At 45.5% G+C, this 15,424-nt stretch overlaps 1 protein-coding gene across 3 annotated transcripts in view; it reads right to left on the bottom strand.

The window, feature by feature from the left end:
* Positions 1-15,424, bottom strand: part of MDGA1 (MAM domain containing glycosylphosphatidylinositol anchor 1) — a 152,706-nt gene that overhangs the window by 67,646 nt on the left and 69,636 nt on the right. For all 3 annotated transcript variants that reach the window (XM_061470920.1, XM_061470918.1, XM_061470919.1), the window contains exon 8: positions 13,868-14,161. In XM_061470920.1, coding sequence (XP_061326904.1) covers positions 13,868-14,161 — 294 coding nt within the window. The remainder of the gene's footprint in view (positions 1-13,867; positions 14,162-15,424) is intronic.

Below are 15,424 nucleotides of genomic sequence, written 5' to 3'. Positions count from 1 at the left end.
GATGATACCACTTGTGTCAGAGAAGGGTATGGACGTGAGCAATGAAGGACTCACTTCCCCACTGGAAGCCTCACGTCTCCTCTTTGTGTTTCCAGAGAAGCAGCGGCACAGCAGCCTCGCTGCTGAAGCAGACGCAGCCCTACAGCTCTTGTCTTTCCCTGCATTAGGAAGAGTGCTGTCAATTCTGACAGCTGCAGGTGGTGTGGGCTCCCAGAAATCACTCTCTGGGTCTCCTCTGCAGCAGAGGACACAGGAAGGGGGCGAATGATAGAACTGGCAGTCACTCAAGGACAGCAGCCCACTCCCACGACCTCCCCATCTGGCTATCAGCTCTGTCCTATCTCCTCTGGACTTGAACCAGAAGAAGGAAATTCATTATCAGTCCCGCTCACTGGATAAATCTGCTCTGACATTCAATCTTACAGGCTGCTTCTGTGGCTGCCCTCAGGTTGGGCAGCACTTCAGGAACCATTTGGAGGAGCAGCATGCCTGTAATGTGGGCACATGCCTATCACACGTCTTTTCCATGTTGACTGAGGAGGACTTAGGCTGCAGCAAAGGCAATACGTAGGACAAGTGGGAAGTACACAGGCATCCTGATGCCTGGATTTTTGTCTGATAGATAAATGCCTAAAGCTGGTTTCATAAAGTTTCTGTTATTCACATTCCTGACTCTTCTGAGACACAAAAACTAAGGCCATTACCTTCCTTGTTCCCATCCATCGTGTCAAGATCTGAAAGGGGATCCTGCCCTGAGTCAATCTGTCAGCAGCTATGAGCCTGAGGGTCTGTGGCAGCACACACTGTAATGTGGCATATCCTGCTCCTTCCAGCCTCTCAGTGTTACGTAACACCACCTCCCAGAATCAGATACCTCAGGTGAAAAGGACATTTTAAAGAAGTTTCAGCAGTGTTTGCTGAGCCATCCCACTGTGGTGTGAAGAGAGTAGATGTAGTTCTGTGTACAGTTCTGCAAAGAATTTGTATGGACTTAAATCTAGGGAAATCTGTGGATAAATATGTAGTAAAAGCCAGAGAGGATGGAAAAACAGGCTTCTCTGTGTCCTGTTTGTAAGACTAGCTGGAGCTGTGCATCCTGATCTGAATTCAACAGTGCAAAAATGGCAGAATAACAGACTAGCAGATCATAAAAATGCCACAGAATGTAGTAAAAGATGGGGAGAAACTCCATCTAGCCAGGCCTTTGAGGGGAAGTTTGCATCCTGTAAATACCCGAGAAGATAAAATTATTCTGTTCCCTCCTTGCATGTATTGCCTGCGGGAGTACAAACACAAACCAATTGGGTCAATGTAAGCAACAGAACAAACAGTAATAAACCTTTTTATCCCTCACTGATTCCAGGGGAGAAAAAAAAAATCATGGAGGAGGAATGTGGAATGCAACTTTACAAGTTAAAAAAAATGAATGATGATTAATATAGTTTTTATGGATCCTTGGCAGACAAACTGGGTAGTGTTTGAGGAGAAAGCAACAAGAAAAGTAACTATCTTGTCATAACATCCTCAGGCATTGGAAGGATCCTGGCTTGCTTCCACACAACAGACTAATTAAAGATGTAATACTATTCAAATGCAGCCCACATTAAGCAGATTAAAACCGCATTAACCGAAAGAGTTCAAAAAGAAATTTTAGAAGTGTGCATTGAGATCTCTCTAGTGAGAGGGAAGACTTTCTCCAGGAGCACATCTCTAGTAAGATCCCATATGACCCTCTTAAACTGATGCTATTTCACATCTTCGTTAAGATCCAGCCAGCATACCAGTGATAAAGTCCCCGGTTCAGGCTGTGTAGCCAACATCACACATAACCACCTTATGTCTGAATGGCCTTACATCCATTTGCAGCTGGGGTGACAAGGCGAAGACTTTGGCACAGCACTGGGATGTGGCTTGTGCTTTGCTTCCTTCCCTCCCACACAAAGGCAGCGCTTTAATGCGCAATAACTGACAATCGCTATCCTTAAGTGCCTATGTCAGGATAAAATACCAACATCTGTAAGGGACACAAAATATGCAGCAGTAAATAACATACTAGAGAGATACCTCAAGCAGGATAATTTGGTTTGTTTGATGGAATGGGCTTATGGTAACTGCATGCAATTTATCTTTGATAACTGTAGAATAGTTTGGGTTGGACTGGACCTTTAAAGGTCATAATGTAAAGGTCTGAAAAGAAAACTGTTGAGGAAAGAATTTGTCTTACTAGGAAAAAACCCAACAATTCCAAGAGGAGCCTGAGTTGATGTAATCCAGTGAACATCAGCTTTCAGCTTAATTCCATAGACCAAAGATGTTTAAATCTTTGGGTGATTAAGCCAAAGCTTACTAAATTCATTGTGAGATGGACATAACCTCTGCATCTGCATTGGTGAGATCATTTTTGAAAAACTTTTAAATACAGGTGACCATGCTACCAGAATGATGTTGAAAAAAAAAAGACTGAGAACAGGGCTATAAAAATTAGTCAAGGGCTGGAAAACATGCCTTGTGGTGAATGGCTAAAGAGACTTTCTGGATTGCATACTGAAAAAAGGCTAAGAGATTACTTGTTCTGGTATCTCAGACTACACAAGGAAGAGACTCCTGATAACAAACAGCAGCGTAAGAAGACAAAGGCATAAACAGAGCTTGTAGATAGAAACTGAAATGAGACAGGCTTAGATTAGGTCATGACATCTGAACCATGAGAGTGAAAAAGCATTGGAACAGCTTACTGAGGCACACACTGAATTCTCTGTCACTTCAGTCTTTGAGTAGATGCTGCACTGAAAATGTACATTTAGATCCACAAAGGTAAACTCACCTTCTTCCTCAGCTCCACTAGTGAAAGGCACTAGCTTGGCATATACCTAATTCTGTCTGGACAAACAGCACAAAATTATTAGAAAGAGATTCAAAGAACCTTTGCTTTCTTGCAATGATCAGGAAGCTAGAGTCCCAGCATTCTGGGTAGGTCAATTGGAGTATAAAGCTTCCCCAAATGGTTTAAAAACCAATCCCCCCACAATACCCAACCATTTTAATTCCTCACTTTAAAACCTGTAGACAGTTTCATTTGCATCTTTTCATTGATAGATGTGAGTTCATTCCTAGAAAGCTAATCAGAATGGAAACGTGTCCATTTCCATGCATGAACTTGAACTTTTGTAAGGCCTCATTACAAGCAGCCCAAGAGGAAGAGAAAAACCCCCAAACCACAAACCCTTATTTTGCGTGTTGCTCAGTTTTCCTCTAACCGAGCCAACCGCCACCATCTTCTCACCCCTTTAGACCCACTATGCTCTTTCCAGAAAATCACCATAGATGTGTGGCTGCTCCCTTTCCCTTAAGCTCCAGTTCCCAATTTTACAGCATACCAGGATGTTGGGTAAAGGGCCTGTATTATGCATAAGCTATGAACTGCTCAGAAAATCCTAGCAGACCTAGCACTATTAAGTCCATCTATATTACATTAAGTTGCTATTAGCTGCTGTATTCTAGCTTATGATTAGGAAAGCAAAATACCTCTTTGCAAATCAGCACTTGGTAAGGAAAGCAAAATACCTCTTTGCAAATCAGCACTTGGTAAGGAAAATCCCTGTTTAGTGCAAATGCCACTGTTATTTATCGTCCTCTTGACCTCAGTCACAGACATTGTCAGGAACCTCTATTAGTTCTGGAATTCCAGCCAATTCCTCACATCAGATGCTTCGGATCATTGAATTACGGAATCAACTAGCTTGGAAAATACCTTCAAGATCATCAGGACCAACCGTTACCCCAGGACTGCCAAGTCCACCGCTAAACCATGTCACTAAGGGCCTTGACTACACATTTTCTGAACCCTTCAGGGACGGTGACTCCACCACTTCTCTGGGCTGCCTGCTCCAATGCCTGTTGAGCCTTGAGGTGAAGAATTTTTTTCTAATATCCAGTCTAAACCTTCGCTGATGCAGCTTGAGGCTGTTTCCTTTTGTCCTATCACTTGTTACTTGGGAGAAGAGACCAACCCCACCCTCACTACAGCCTCCTTTCAGGTAGTTGTAGAGAGAACAGCTTGGCTGAGTTGGGCCCAGAGCTGTAGCATATTTGAGATGGATGAGATTTACAGCACTTATTTCATCAGATGTGAGAGCAGGTTCCAGAAGATCTGCTCTCATGCAAAGGGGTGGCTGGAATGGCTTTCAGTTGCCATTCTTTCTTTAGCCAGCAGGGACTTATCCCAGGTTCTTCTTCACCACAGAAATTGAGCAATTTTCAGTCTCTTCTACATCCCACTCATCCCTTTGCAGCTTGGCAAATAAGCAAACAGTCTCAGAAGTCAGCTTCCTCCCAGTCAACAGTAATGAAAAATTTCGATGGCTTCCCGCAATCACACAAGACCCTAGAAACAAGGACTCCGAAATCATACAAAATGCAACAGGGCTGCATACAACTAGGAAATTTAAGCATGTCTGTCAATTCCTGGGACCAATGATAGTTTTGCAGGTGCATAGAAGAAAACTAACTGTTTTACCTCACATCCTGAAGGCCAATTAAATTTGAATCCTAAGCAAAAGCTGAGATCAGGTAGGAGGGTGTGCACACACGTTTATTTGTTTTTGCAACAGAGAGGCAAAGAGGGATGGAAATTAGAAACTATAAGAAGTGAAATAGGGTGAGAGGGGTGCATGCTGGAAATGTGATCTCTGCTCATTGAGAAAACACTGTTCCCAGGCTTCGAAGAAAAATCAGCTTCTTTCCCAGAGCCCAAGCAGAAAAGCATAAAGTAGGAACTGAACAGTTTTTTCCCCACAGAAAGCTCCAAAATGCCCCTATGACCTTCCTAAAAACTTGACCTCCCAGTATAGTGTCCCAGCACAGAAATGGCAGCAGGAAGATATCCTGGAATGTAGCAGAGACTGAGCACCTCTGAAATATAATTCACATTAGAACAGTTCCCTGGCAGGGAGTGAACATAATTGGTGCTGTTTCAGAGCTTGGTGTCAGGATGGTCACAGCTAATAACCTCCCCCCAGCAGCCCCAGTATACTCAGTTTCCAAGTAGGGTTTCTGTTCACATCAGGACTCACTCAGGGTTTTCCCTGTGCAAGCCCCCTCCCCAAAAGCAGCATCACTATTCTGTGCATTGCCTCCATGTGCCTGCCCCAGCTCTACAGCTGGGCTGGAGGAAATAGCTCTGCTCTAGTGCCAGGGTGCAAGGAGGAGGTGAGGAATAGCATGGGAGCCTGCTCCTACACCTTCAAAGGTGCTGCCTGACATGGGCCATGGCCCCAAAATCATGGGAGAAAAAGCTAAGGCACAGGCACAAATGGCACTGCATAGGTCCCTCTGGGAAAGAAGCTGAGGGGAAAAGAGCCTCTGATCCCCTGGCATGGATCCTGTGTCAGGTCTGATGCCCTATGATTCCCTGCAGGTGTGGACAGCTCTTTTAACTTCTCTATGCCTCAGGCTCTTGTGCAGAGGCTGAAAGTTATCATGAGAAAATGAACTGCTATTTTTGCCTTCTTAGTGTCTTCCTGGTTCACCTAGGTCTGGTCTGTGGCATCCCTCCTCCCACAGATGGGGAGAGCATGCTCATGTCCTGGTCATCAAGAGGCAGCATTTAACAGGGACAGGGAATCCTCTCCTTTCCTGTCCTGTGATGTCAGCCTTAAAATAAGACCTGACAGCAGTTTTCTAACTCCCTCCATCTAACCACTTCTCTTGCCCCATGTCTACTGTAGGCAGTGTTACCACATACAGTGCATGCCTTCCCAAATCCACTTTGCTCAGGTTTCAGCAGCAGCTCTCTCTTTTGCTAGAACACATATACAAACCTTCCCATTCTTTTAGCTCTCCTATCTCCAGGCTTTTCTACTGGCTTTTCTCCTTCAAATATACCCACTACGTCCAACCCATGCAAACAGGTACCATTATTTCTTCTCCCTAACGCGTGCCACATATACTCAGTTCTGTCCATCACCTCTGGCAGGGAATCTCCTGCCATGCCACGTGCCAGGATCCATGGCCCTTTGCCCAGTTCCCACATCTCCTGGACATGTACTGGTGCTGTGCAGACCAAGAGAGAAAGCTTGGCAACAGCTGCCATGCCAAGCTCACCATTTCTGACCTGGTGAGTGAAGGTAGGTCCATGGTAGAAGTACTCACAGCCCGTGTTAGAGAGGAATACATGTTACATCCACATGAAAAAAGAAGCAGAGCCAGGACAACCTCTCCCTCCAGCCAGGCTGCCTCGATGCAGTCTGCATACTACAAGCTGTATAGCAGTTCAGAGATCTTTGATGCATGTTGTTTCACTTAAGGCCTAAACTCAAACAACAAAACGGCTCAAAACCTAAGTGGTTTCTTCAGAACAGCAAGATGGGAAGCACTGGGAAAGTGTCTGACAGTAGTTTGGCAGCAGTATGCTCCAGTGGCTTTAAGGTAAGGACACACTTGGGCAAGACCCAAACATGCATAGCCTTGCAGGATGCCCAGCACAAAGCATTTGAGAGGATTCTGGAGTTGGTTTATATCCCCACAGATTGATATATAGGGGAAATAGCTGCCACGGCAGCAAAACCTTAAAAGGAGTGTCTGAATTACAACAGTACGAGATGCAGTGCTCAGCCCTGAAAGGGCTAGGATGGGTGAGAAATTGTCCACAGAGACATGACCGTGTGCCATCCATTGTGTCTATACGGCTCTTGCGTCTTCTTTCCTGACAAAACTGTGTAGCTTGGATGTCTCTCTCTTTTGATAAAATTAAGTTGCTCTTCCCAGAGAGTCTGGCCAAAAACAGGGATAATGGCAGCTTATGGAAAGCGTATTTGTTTCTCCCAACAATATCCGAGAAATGGATTAGCTGATTTAAACCCGCTCTCTTCTGAACAAACAAATTCATCTCTCTAGGCGAGGAGCTCTCACATAAGTTTTTCCTCAGCCTAACATTACAACTTCAGAGGTGTTTAGAGCTGAGCAAAGAGCTGCACAAAGGCTCAATGACAGTGCAGGCAGGCTGCAGTCTTACAGAGCAGACCCAGGTCCCCTCTTTAAAGAGGGCTCCCACCTTCCTGACACGTGTGTCTGGGTGTCATCCTCTCTTCTGTCACAGTCATTTACCCAGCTCAATAGCGAGGTGGCCTCCTTGTACTTTGCATTCGATGTGTAGTGCCACAGACTGAACATGCCAGCTTTGCAAAACCTGCTCTGGTGAATTCTCCCTGCCATCTGGGCTTTTGGTTTATGTCTCGAGTCTCCTGCATCTCCTGGCCACCACACCATGCAGACAAGCACTGTCAGAACGATTTCAATCAAAGAGGAAAATTGCAAAAGTGCTCGGGGCACAAGGGAGACTTCCAAAGAAAATCTTGGTGAGAGGCAGCACACGGGAACCTTCCCCAAGAGGCAGCAAGTGGAAAAAAGACCAGGGTCCTGCAGAGCAGGTCCTAACTGCTATGAACTAAGGAGAATACTTGTGGCCAGCCAAAATCCATACAGCTGCTTTAGTGTGTGAAAGTCGTTTTCCTTCAAAGCTGCATACAACAAACACCTTGTAAAAGCAGCACTGGGACTCCTGGGGCTTTGTTCCACAAACAGAAAGGTAGTCACAAAGAAGGAAAAGGTTTCAGCTAAGTACCCTTATGGTAGCAGGAAAAGAGGGCCAACAGGTCCTTATCAAACAGGAGCCATCCTCTTCTCAGCTACGTTTGGTACAACCTCATCTTAAGACCCAATCCAAAAGTGATATAAATGCTGTCACATCCCCTGTCTGCCAGGCCTCAGGACCAAGGGACGGTAACTGTTGAAACAAATCCGGGGCCAGTTAAGCCTCTGTGGTTGTTACTGTGCTCTGAACTGCGGCCATCTGGATTTACAGCCATGATGGAGTAAAACTGGTTCCTCCTTCAGCCTGTCCTTATACTGACAACTCTAATTAGTTGTTAGCAACCCACGCACTGGGAAGTGGAGTGAGCAATCCTAACACCATATCACCAAAGGCAGGGCTATGTGCACAAACACAAGCTCTAAGCAGCTTAATCCCAGACACAATACTATGGGCAGAAAGCGTGTTGACATTCAGGAACAGAACTCTCTTCTCCTAATGGGGGAGCACGAGGGTTCTGTGTATTGGTAGAAACACATAAATAATACAGATACTTTCAGCTCAGTCACACAAACCTCTGTACAACAAATTAGGGGATAAGCAGAGAGGATTTTCTTCAAAGTGGAACCTAACAACCAGGTCAGGCTTTGCTCAGACTGGCAGCTTGAGGTCATGCCCATGACTACAAATGATTTTCTTCTTTTCACCAACGAAGGTCTCAAGGTTTGCGAACACTGAACTTGCAGAAGGCTCAGTTTTCACATGGCTTTGAATGTAGATACACCTTCCCCAGACCATCTGTCCATTCTGAAGCCTCTGATGGTCTAAGCGAAACCAGAACACCCCAGAAGTTTGGTTGGTAGGAGAGATCAAGGTTTCCTTCTCTTGGGAGCAGACCTGTACCATGCAGAACTGTTATACTAAAGTATGAATGGAATGGTAGGAAAGCCTCAGTCACTGGAAGGGCAGAAAAATCACTTTCTGCCCCCAAGTTAGCTCCTGAACTGTGGTTCTCAGCCTGAAGGAGGGTACCAGAATGGACTTGCTGATGAAAAAGTAAAAAAAAAATTAAAAGTCACTATTAATAAATATGATCAGAAATGAAACCAGCTAAGTCTAAAATTCTTAGCAGATGGCTCCATACTCCAGCTCACATGGCCAAGTAGCAAGACAGATAAGCCAGCTCAGTCACAGACATGGGTCAACTCTGGCCACAGACAGGCTCATTTCTCTTAGACTCCCTTCACATCGGCAGGGAGAGCTGCAGGGAGCTCTCAGGAGCCAAAAGCCCAGTCCTAGCCACTCTGCAGACACATCTCCATGCCAAAAGCATGTCTCAAGAGCACTTTTAATGGAGCAGATAATATCAAGGCTTATGTTTCAGAGGGAGCAGGGAACCAGCAAGAGCACTGACAGAGAGCTATGACTTCAACAGTTGATTGAAACAGTTTAATGCATTTCCATTTCCAGTTGCTTGGATCCAGCAATGCTTCTTACTTATTTACAGCATCTCCCCCTCCTCTCCTCTGTGCTCTTCTGTTTGCTACATAGATAAACAGGTGAAATTGATGCTGACTGTTTCCTTCCTGATCTACAGCATTGCCAATGGGTTCAGCAGGATTTTAAAGAGAAATGAGACAACAGCATGTGACCAGGAATAACATTTGCCAGTGTGTGAGCTTGAATGGGAAAACATATCTGTGCCCACCTGAACATTAGTTTAAGTGACAAGGGCAACAGATGCCCCAGCAGGACATATTCTGGCTGCCTCCCAGGTCAGGGCTGAGCCAGATCTGCTGGTTCCCAGCCCTGTATCCAGGACTACGCAGTGGCTCCTGAAGTCCCAGTAACCATGATAACTGCACTCCAAAGAGAATGACAGTCTGTTTTCCTGATTACACCTAATATTCACTATGCTTTGAAGATAAAGCACAATAATCCATCTGTTGCTTAATGTGGCAAAAATCTACCTAAGTGCAATAAGTATAATCATTTGGAGACCAATCTCAGACGATTGTGGACTATTATTTTGGATCCAGAGGGGAACAAATTCACAGGCCATGTCCTTCCAGGGGAGGAGATACCCAGGTTAATTCCTTATCTAGTCTTTCATTCTGCCAAGATCTCACCTGCTGTGTGACCCAAAGATGAGAAACAGGATCATCTTTCAGACCTGACTATCCAAAACAAGGTCAACCCTATGTAAATATCTCCTCTTCCCTTTTTCCTTCTTTCTCTGGACACTTAGAGACACCAGCATTTCTGCCAAAGACAAAAAGGGCACCAGCAAAAGGCTGCTTATTTAATCATCAGAATTTGGTGAACTAGTTAACATCTCTTGACAGAGGTGATGGGTACTCTGCTACCAGGCTATGGTAGCTATCCAAAGAGGGAGAACCCATTCAGATGACTGAGCAAGGGTTTGAAACAGCAAGTAGTTGAGTGCTGTGAGGAAGAATAAACCTATCTATCTGTGGGAAGATACTGAGGTAGGTATATCAAGGATCAGCTAGAATCAGTGCAGGGCTGAGCTGGACCTTCACTGAGCTGTGCAGTAGGTTACGACATGCTATTCAGAATTGACAAAGCATTAGAGCTAGCACAACATCATTCCAGCAGGATAATGTACTAGGAGAGCTATTTTACACCATACTGTTATATGTGGCTTCAACAGAGTAAAATTCACATGGTATGACAGTCATCTCAAAGGCCAGTTGTAGCAACAGCTAGAGTTTGGGGTCACTACTAATCTTTGAAATTCATGGAAATGCTATTTTGATCAGGCTTTTAGGAGTAGTGGAGTAATAGAGTAATTTTTTTTCCAATTTGTTATTATGCATTTCCTAAATTTATATGTAGGTAGCATTGTTTTCACTGATTCACACATACACTCTTTCTTTGTTTCCTCCTTTCATATACGTTGGCTCAGATGACACATTGTATTCCAAAATCCAGAGTGCTGCACATTTTCAAGCCCACTGTGTGTTTTACAGCCTTATTCTATCTTACCTACATAGGGTGACCCAGCCCTTATTTTAAACCCACCTCTGCAGAGAATTCATTTTTCCACTGGGATTTTTCTGAGCGAGTACCTGGTCCTGAAAAAAAGCCTTGACAACAGCATCAGCAATAGCACTGATATTATTAACAGCAGCACTCTGCTCTTCCATTACTGTTTTTATTCCAAGATTTCAAAGTGCTATGTTTATTATGCCCCACAAATCCTTGAAGAGATGGGTCGGTTTTATTCCTGTTTTGAAGGTATGGGAAAAACATGACAAGACACTGCCACTCCAAGTGGTAGCCAGATTCCCAGGAGTTATGACAAGCCCAGTCTCCGACCAGGATACAACATTTCTTCATCCTTAACCACAGAGCTATAAGGCTGCAAGGACTTTCATGAACTTATTAATCTTCCAAAACTACAGTTCAGACCAAGACGTTCAGCCTCTCTGAGCTCGTGACAGACAATTGCAGCTCACAAGACAAAAGGAGAGCAGCTTTTTCTGCTTGCAAAATAAAAAAATAATAAAAAAACCCAAACACTTTTTTTTTTCCTGACAGCTGACTTGGTCTTTTTGTGTTTTTATTCTCTTTCCACTACTGCAGTGCAGTTGAAAAAGCCTATTTCTGGGCTAGTTTGTTATGATACAGCACTATATGCATCAGGTGAGGGGAGAAAAAGAAAAGAGAAACAGAAACAGGTTCTGACATCTAATCAGATTTGTTGTATTGATTTTGCAACTTCAGCTTTAGTGCAAATCAGAGAAACAACCACATTATCACCCAGAATTTGCTCTTCCCTTAAGTGAGCCAGTTCAAAAGGAGCTCACACCAACAGAGGCATACCTGCATACACTCACACACATGCTCATGCCTGTGCGGATGCACACCCCACCAAAGTGGTTCTCCGAGGGAATGCATGGGCTAGGGGAGGAGGGGGAAGTGCTCATCACAGGGGCTGCAGGAGCCACACAATCTCCATTTCCAACAAGATGAGAATTCCAGAGCAAGCCACCAGACTAATGAGCTACCTGTGCTGGAGAGCAGCATTTCAATTAACCACAGTGTCTCCTGCCATGGTACTACCTCCTTCTAGCTGCATGAACAGGGAGGAGAGGGAAAAACTGCTGGGACTGTGCTGTTTGCTGAGGTTTTGTTTTGTGTGGGAGGAAAGGTGAGAGCCTATAACGGAGACGAGGGCAGTCCTTTGCCCTACTTTCTTGGTCTGCAGTTTGTTTTTCATGCTGATGGAAGGAGCAAATTGACAGCCTGGAAACCAAAGCTGCCTACTCAGGAGCAGAACAGGCAGTGTCACTGTAAGGTCCTTCCACAGTTTACAGGCAGGAGGAGACAGCTCAGTGTACAAACACTCAGTACACACCTAGCTCCAACTAAGGGTACGCAGAACTGATGGAGAAAGAAAGAGGGACATTTGGGTGAGCTGCCACATGGACTATGCCACCATTACTCTGGCAAGATCACAATAAAGCATTGCTTGGCCTTGAGAAGAGCTACAGAAAGATTATGTTGAGCTGCTCTTTACACAGAAGTTCATCACATCTGTGCCTTCTTTGGGGTCACACCAAAGGCTCCAGAACAGCTTATGGCTCGCAGCTACCATCTTTCGTGTGAGGGGAGTCATGTCCTTCCCCCCCAGCTCAAGATTCAGTGGTGTGATCCCCCTCCAGACTGGGTGTAACCCTCAATTCATCCCAGTCTCGGCACTGCTGCTCCCTCTGCAGGGGCAACGCGGGGCAGCGAGGACTGCGCAGCTTTCAAGCACCAGCGCCAAACTGGGAACACCAGCAGGTCTGACAGAGATTTTTGTTGCATCTCCCATCAGTTCTTGGGTGACCAAGAGTCACTCTCCCTGCCATGTCCATACGCCTTGCCCAGCCTGCTTTCCAAAACAGCTTAAACCAAGATGCATACTTCCAGCCTACTTGAGGGAAGCTTCTCCACACATACATACCTGCATGGAAACCTGCACACATTTCACAGTTCTCATCCTGTAATTTAATTCCTGCCATGCCCCTGAATGGACACAGATAATTTTAAAAGGGCATCTCCGAATACTCAAAGTGCCTGCAGGATTTCGCACGCCTCCGTTACTGCTGTGCTCTCAGCAGCTCACATCTCTGACTGAGCAGTGTGTCTGGTTGGCTTCAGCCAGGTTACCCACTCTGGTCTCACGTCTCTTCTTCCTGAAGAGCGAGCCTGGGAGGAGTGTGGCAGCATGTCTAATGAGCACTGCTGTGCTGTGCGTGGAGGCTCGGCACTCACAGCCCAGAGGCAGTGTGCCTGGGTGCAAATTAACCTGCTTCCTATACATCCCACACCTGCTAAATCCACGCTGCTCAGAGGACTCTGCCAGATCTCAGCGATCAGATTATCCTGATGGGATACAGGGAGGCATGGAGGGAGGGATATTCCTACAGTCACAGCTCCTTTCAAACCAAGGCATTTTACCCAGCTGCCATCCCCCTGTCTGACTCAAAGTCTTGAACGACAGAGCACAGACCCCCTCATGTCAAAACAAATCAACAGCATGGTAGCTTAGCAGGCACTCACTTCTCTAAAGGAAGAAACCACTGCAAGGAAAGGATGGAGAGAGTCACCCAATAGGTACATCTGCAGCATCCATACCTCCATGTTCACCTTTGTGCACAGGTATTGCCTTCAAGCAGGGCTGGCAGCACCACCCATTGCTGAAATCACTCAATACACCACATGCCAAAACTCAGTTTTCTGTTACAGCTTTATGGCATGGAAGCCTTTTGGAGTATGCACTTTCTGTTAGAATCTGCCTAGCTTTGCTTTCCAGGAATGTCCAGAAGTGACAGCTGCTGTAACTAAGTTAAAGAAAGGATTGCAGGGTTAATTAACATTCACTTGGTACCTTTTGAATGCTTGACTTTACAAACTTACCTATGTACCCTGAAGGTATTTTACCCATACACAATGCACACAAACACACACCTGGTAAAGCTGCTGTTCTGCACTCATCCACTGGTAGGGAAATGGAAAGCACTGCGTACCAACATAGACAACACATCTCCCTTCCACTTCCAACACACTGGCCATACAGTATCCTGTGGAGAACCCTGTGTAGCCAGACCAATTAAACAAACTGTTCAAAGGTCCCTAGACAAGAAAAATGTGTCTGCTCAGCCCAGTAAGAAAGGTTGACTATGCCTAAACGCAGCACTGAGTGTGTCAGCCCTGCTTAGCCCACAGGCTTTAATACACACAGGCATTCAGACAGGCACTACTTACACTGAACGTTGAGCTGCACCATGGCTTCGCGGGGTCTGATGTTAAAGCCATTGTACCTGGCTGTCTGACACTTATAGGTCCCACTCATTTCTCGGCTCACACTCTCCAGGCGTAGCTTCCCATCGTATGTCTCCACCGTCATTGTCCCTGAAGGCATGGGAGTTTCCTTATCTACCCGGGACCAGATGATGGGTGGCTTGGGTTTCCCTCGAACCTCACACTGCAGCTCAGCCCTGGAGCCCTCCCGAACGGTGATGGTGGACTGACCCTTAGGGACACTGATGGTTGGTGGCACTAAAAGGGAGACAAGAAAGGTATCATTTTACACCAAGTTTCCAAGGAGCAAGGAACATTCTTGAGATGTTTGTGTTTGAGTCACACCGAAAGCCCTAACTCCAAAGGTTTCCACTTGACACAGTGCAACCTCTGCCCATTTAAGTCATCCTACAGGGTCTGGACCTGCAGGGTACCAAGGAAAGTCCCAGCTTCTCCAAAAATGTATCCCAATACCAATGGCAAGTGCCAGCTGTATTGGGCCATTCCCCCAGCCCCTATCCCTCTGTTTGCAAAATGCTGCCCAGGAGGACGATGAGGAAGGCTAGCTCTGAGAAACCCAAAGGCAAAAGCCTCTTTGATCCATTTCTCAATTGTTGGTTGTTAGTGAATGTCTCAAGTGGAACTGCAGTCTTTTGACCAAGAAATTAAAGTCGTATCTGCCAAGGTATCTAGTTTCCTTACCCAGGTCAGACCAAACCCCAAACTTACAGGATTAGTGCTTGCTGATCACATCTCCAGCCTTACCAGAAATCCAGGATCCCTGTTTGCTCCTGAACTACAGCAGGGAGCCAGCTTGGTTAAGCATCTCTGCCTACTCTACACTGAGATTCTGAGCACACTGGTTATCTCTGGCTCAAGTGAATGAGAGTGAATCCCAGCAAAGATCACTTCCCAGACTGGAAAGAGCTCACACAGCAGAACTGCTGTCCAGCCAGGGCTAGAGCTGGAGGCACAGTAACACTCAGGAAACATCCAGCTATCAACTGACAACAAAGCTTTGCTGATAAACAAAGCTTGAAAGAAACACAAAAACTCCAGCTAAAAGGTGCTGGTGTGGAGAGGTTTGCTGTTCACATGCTCTTACCAGCAAGAACCCAGGAAGGGAATGTTTGTACTAAAACCTATGTAATATTGCCTTTTTATTTGTATTAGGCTTCAGAGTTAACAGTTCAGCCGGGGTAAATACGGCCATGATCAATTTCTGATAGCTCCTTTTTCAGCCTTTTCTGCTGACTGCAGCAACACTTGGATTGACACTTCTGTAACTGCAAATGCCATGTATTTCGTTTCCATTTAAATCAAAATTTAGAACTACAGAGGCTGTAACAAGCCGGTCTGACCAATGTTAGCTCAATTCCATTCCAGCAAAGGAGAGTGTTCTACAGTACCTGTGCACATTATATCTCACAGCTGCTTTATAAGCAGATTTAGGATAGCTCCAGCCCAGTCTCCCTATGCAAGAGGGAGGCCACATTTTCAATTCACAGGTCTCCTGTGGGC

Source organism: Pezoporus flaviventris, unplaced genomic scaffold (assembly GCF_033815535.1).
Source record: "Pezoporus flaviventris isolate CSIRO_AGI_PZ_B2104156 unplaced genomic scaffold, CSIRO_AGI_Pfla_v1 ptg000066l, whole genome shotgun sequence".
Classification (NCBI taxonomy): domain Eukaryota; kingdom Metazoa; phylum Chordata; class Aves; order Psittaciformes; family Psittacidae; genus Pezoporus; species Pezoporus flaviventris.
Note: the sequence above shows the minus strand (reverse complement) of the source record. Positions and strands in the feature narration are given on the sequence as shown.